At 52.8% G+C, this 4,760-nt stretch overlaps 1 protein-coding gene across 1 annotated transcript; it reads right to left on the bottom strand.

Moving 5' to 3' along the window:
- Positions 1 to 1,587: 1,587 nt before the first annotated feature.
- HMGB2 (high mobility group box 2) lies at positions 1,588 to 3,351 on the bottom strand. Its single transcript, XM_063157988.1, has 4 exons — positions 3,182 to 3,351; positions 2,864 to 3,009; positions 2,602 to 2,776; positions 1,588 to 2,125 (listed from the first exon to the last, which is right to left on the bottom strand). Exons 1-4 carry the CDS (start codon positions 3,329 to 3,331, stop codon positions 1,970 to 1,972), a joined length of 627 nt encoding a protein of 208 aa, XP_063014058.1. The 5' UTR covers positions 3,332 to 3,351; the 3' UTR covers positions 1,588 to 1,969.
- Between the last annotated feature and the right edge of the window lie 1,409 nt (positions 3,352 to 4,760).

Here is a 4,760-nt window from a genome sequence, read left to right as displayed (position 1 = left end):
TCAAAAAATCAAATTAGTCAATGTACTCTGACTTTACCCCGCCACTGCAGAAAATTTAAACAATCTTATCAGAAAGATTCCATGAAGCATCACTGTTCTGCCCAGGGAGAGAATGTTGGAAGTGAGAGGATGTGGGAAGTCTGAACAGATGTGGTAACAAGATCAGCATGCTCTTGGATACACAATGTAACCGGGAATTGCCTCTAGATAGAATTTTTTAGTTAAGAATACAGGTGCTGTAGGACTGCAAATTCTACAGCAAAAAATGTTCTTGAGCACTGGAGGTGCTGTTCTGCCTCCCACTTCTGGTTTATGCCTGTGGCTTCAGGAAATCTGAGCCTGAAAAATGGAGCTATTGATCTCACCTCTGCCAAGTTATCTCTGGCAGGTCCAACATGTAAAACAGCAGCTAATCCTTCTGATGGTACTTAAATATCTCAGGGGCATGGTAGGGAGGACAAAGAAATTCTGGTTTTCTAAGGCTCTCAAAGATTAACACCTACTCCAGTATAAAAAGATTTGAATTGCCTTTACAGTTACTTAATTTCCATGCTCACAAGAATAAACTGTTTTTCTCAAGCCTCTTGTTTCAGAAAGTGCTGTTATCTTTGACCTATTCAGTGACATTTACCATAGTAAAGTCCTGAAAACACTTTTTACCTTACACAAAGTACAATGATGGGACACAAACTTACTTCATAAGCTAATGGGCAATAGGGACACATTTTGAACTAAATCTTGGAAGCTTGCCCTTCATATTACTTAATTTTTTAGACATTACATTTCAGGGCTGGGCTTTTCAAGAGCTAATAAAAGTTATTTTCTGGTATTTAGCTCAACAAATTAAACTTGAGCTATTTAGTTTAGCTGTAGGATCTCAAATTCCCCAGTTGAGAATATTGTTAGGTACCTAGATTTAAGCCTTTATATATATTGAAGTAAAATAATAAGTGAGAGCCAAGGAATAGTGTAACTGGTGACACTGGTACAACCACAAACAGGAACGCATCAGGAGCACTTGTTCTTTACAAATGCCTTCTCTTTCTGCAGGAATCCACTGGGGGTAGACATTCCAACATTTCTCACGCACTTCTGCAAGCTGTGTATTTTATGAGAAGCCAGTAATACTAGAGCCAGGGGGAGAGGGAAGGAGTAGTAACATCTGGGAAGACATGCCTCTAACCACATCTGTCTTACAGCCAAGGCCAGCGACCCTGAGCTCTGGAAGAGAAAGTTCCAAACATTCACTCATTATCAGCTACTGAAGCAAAACAAAGGTCTGTGCTTCAGCAGCCTGGTGAAAGATAATCCAGGAGTAATTATCCAGAACTTCACTACTTGAGAGATTTTTTTTTTCACCACAAGGTAACACAGGCAAAGGCTACTGTAAGGAAAGCATCAGTTTTAAGGAATGGCAGTGGGAGAGGAAATCAGTTAAAGGAGTTTAAGTGGCAGCAAAAGCTCCAGGAGTCAATGCCTAAGGGATTTGCCAGTTCTGCAGTAACAGCAAGAGCCCAGGAACACTGCATGTTCCCACAGAGGATTCCAGCATTCTGGGGGTGCCAAACATCATGAACACAAACAGAATAATGTACAACATTTTATTACAAAACTGTTAAAAAAGTAATACAATGCAACAAAATACTACAAAATATAAGATCAGCTATTAAGCTACCTTTTACTTAGCTAAAAAGAAACACCTGGCTATCAGTCACTGAATTTCAATAAAACCATTAAATATGCAGAAACAGCAGAAACATTCAACAACTTTTGTTTTTCCAAACCGAACTGTAGCAGCCCTTGGCTACTGCTTACATTATAAATTGAAGTCTCCCTACAAAGAACCACATGACCTATACACAATTCTGTACAGATTTTTATACTGAAGCTAACAATGAGCTGCACTTGAGTTCACATTCTTAGCAAAATGTTGGATCCCGAGCACAAATCTTTACAGCAGGACATTCATTTATTCTTCATCCTCATCATCTTCTTCCTCTTCCTCCTCCTCCTCCTCCTCCTCTTCTTCCTCCTCTGGTTCTGCTTTCTTCTTAGATCCTGCAGGCCTACCTGGGCCCTTCTTTCCTGCATCACTCTTGCTCTTGGCACGATATGCTGCAATGTCCTGCAAGAAAAATGCTTTTAAGTTGCTAGCACTAGAACACTGCAGATAAATTTGCACTGCTTTGGTATTTCAATGCCACTGTACTGCACAGGTCAGATACAGTGCATGCAAAACAGCAGAATTTCCACCTTGGGACTTTCATGCTTAAATCTAAGCAAAAGAACATGCAATGCAGACAGTTTTAAGAATTTTATGACCATGGTGCTTTGGAGTCTGACTACATTTATTTTAGCAAGCAGGTGACCTGTTTTCTGGTAGTAAGGCATCTTGCTGGTAAAATCTCTAGACATGCAAACCCACATCCAGTCTCACTGTAAGGGTTCCAGACACCTGCCCTGCCAACCTTTCCGTGTCTTCTAAAGGCTGACAGAAAGCATTAAGGGTTATAAGCCCCTTATGGTGTGGGTGCAAGACACAAGTCATATATTTACAATGAGCTCCACAACTTTAACTTTGTTGTATTACTTTTACTGTACCTTTTCATACTTCTCCTTTAGCTTTGCAGCCTTCTGTTCGTATGGCAGTTTATCTTTGGCCGACTGTTCAGACCACATTTCACCTAATTTCTTTGCTGTATCTCCAATGGACAAGCCAGGATGGTCGTTTTTGATTTTCGGACGGTGCTCAGAACAGAAAAGGAAGAACGCAGATCTACATCGAGAGACAGTGAATAAAGTTAAGTATCAAGCTATTGGAATACTTTTTTCTGTGGGGGAAGGGAGTCATAGAAACACTCACGGTGGTCTTTTAGGAGCATTGGGGTCCTTTTTCTTTCCCTTCTTCTCGCCTTTGGGAGGAACATAGTTTTTCATCTCCCTGTCATAGCGAGCTTTGTCTCCTTTAGCCATTTCTTCAAACTTTCCTTTTTCCTTGCTTGACATTGTCTGTGGGCACACGGAGGGGAAAGAAGAGGCTGGATGAGATAAAGCAGCTACTGACCCACTAACGCCTAAGCAGCAGCTGCTCCCAGGGATCTTTTCCCAGCAGCCCGCAGCAGGGGCGGGGGCTGGCCCGCCAAGGGCTCAGCACGGCTCGGCTCGGCTCGGCCCCGCTCACCTTCCACCGCTCCGAGCACTTCCGCGAGAACTCTGCGAAGTTGACGGACGAGTCCGGGTGCTTCTTCTTGTGCTCCTCGCGGCACGTCTGCACGAAGTAGGCGTACGAGGACATCTTGCCCCGCGGCTTATTGGGGTCGCCTTTGCCCATGGCGAGGTCGGCGCGGGTCCCTGCGGGCGGCGGTGTGTGGGGAGGCGGCGTGAGGCGGGGCCGCCCCTCAGGCCGTTCCCGCCTCCCGCCCGCCGCCGCCTTCCCGCCCCAGCGCGCCCGGCCCCGCCCCCGCCGCGGCCCCTCTGCCCGCGCCCCCCCCCCCCCGGGCCCGCGGCCCCTTCCCCGCCGGCCGCCTCTCCCCGCCCCCCGCGGCGGCTGCGGCGGGCAGCCCGCCCGGCCCCGCCGCCCGCGCCCCAGCCCGCCCCGCCGGGGCCGGAGCCGCCGCCGCCCTCCCGGCCCCACCCGCCCGCCAGGAATCCTCCCCTCAGCCCCGGGCGTGCCGCCCGCCAGCCGCGGGAGCCCCTCGCTGTCTCTGCGCCCGGGACCGCCGCTGGTGTCCGCTCCCCCCCCGCGCTCCCTCGGTCCCACCGGAGCGCTGCCGCCCTGCGGACCGGGCCTTGCCTGGCTGGGCGGAGCGGGCGGCGCGGGCGCTGCTCCCTCAGGTGCTGCTGCCGAATGGTGCCCGGCCGCGCTCTTACCGCCTCTTGTTTTCCGCGGCACTGCCCGCCACAGCAACCCGACCCGCGGCGCCCGAGAGCCCGCCCCCCGCCACAGCCCATTGGCTGCCGCGCACGTTCAAACTGCGCGAAGCCCCGCCCCTTGGCGCCGAGACTGGATGGGATTGGCTGCCTGCCGCTCTGACGTGAGCGGCCGAGCTACTCCCGGGCTAGGTCGAGCGCGAGGGGGTCGTTGGCGCTTATACCCGTTGGAACCGGTTGGGGCGAGGAGAGCGGGGGGGCGGGGCTGGGCGGAGGGCGCTGGGCGGCGATTGGGGGAGAGGGACGGTTTAAAAAACCGCGGGGGCCGCTGCCATTGGCCTGGGGGTGGCTGCGACCGATCTGATTGGGCGGAGCGCGGGGGGCTGCAGCGTGGTTCAAAAATACAAAGGGAGCGGGGCTGGCGGCGGCTCCCTCAGCTCTGCCCCTCAGCTCGGCCTGCCCGGCTCGGGGCGGCCGGGGCACCAGCGCTGCCCTCTGTCCCCGTCCTTCCCTCTGTGGGGCGGGGGTCTGGCGGGCAGGAGCGGCTGGCTGTAAAACTGGGCTGAAAGTTGGGTTCGGTGCCCAGGCGAGCCCCGTTTCTGGGGGTCCCCCAAGCGGCCCGGCCCGTCCCGCCGCGGGGTAGGGGCTACGGTGGGGCCCGCTCCCGGCTCCAGTGCGGGTTCCCCCGCGGAAGGAGAGCGTGTGGTTTGTAGCGATGCCTGGCAGAGAGAGCTCCTGCTCCCCTCTCCCCGGCTAGAGGGGCCTGGAAGAGCCTGGGGCTGCCTGTGAGAGCTGCATTCTCTCACTCAGGCCGGGAAGGGAAGGTGTCGGCTCTCCGAGCCTGGCGCTCTCTGTAAAGCGCAAGCTGCAGCAGTGGAAAGCTGGGGACC

Source organism: Melospiza melodia, chromosome 5 (assembly GCF_035770615.1).
Source record: "Melospiza melodia melodia isolate bMelMel2 chromosome 5, bMelMel2.pri, whole genome shotgun sequence".
Classification (NCBI taxonomy): domain Eukaryota; kingdom Metazoa; phylum Chordata; class Aves; order Passeriformes; family Passerellidae; genus Melospiza; species Melospiza melodia.
Note: the sequence above shows the minus strand (reverse complement) of the source record. Positions and strands in the feature narration are given on the sequence as shown.

Coding starts and splice junctions, on each gene's coding strand:
- HMGB2 (XM_063157988.1), bottom strand. CDS start 3,331: ATGGGCAAAGGCGACCCCAATAAGCCGCGGGGCAAGATGTCCTCGTAC. Junction 3,010..3,181: donor AGTGCTCGGAGCGGTGGAAG/GTGAGCGGGGCC, acceptor GTGTGCCCACAG/ACAATGTCAAGCAAGGAAAA. Junction 2,126..2,601: donor TAAAGGAGAAGTATGAAAAG/GTACAGTAAAAG, acceptor TTTTTCTTGCAG/GACATTGCAGCATATCGTGC.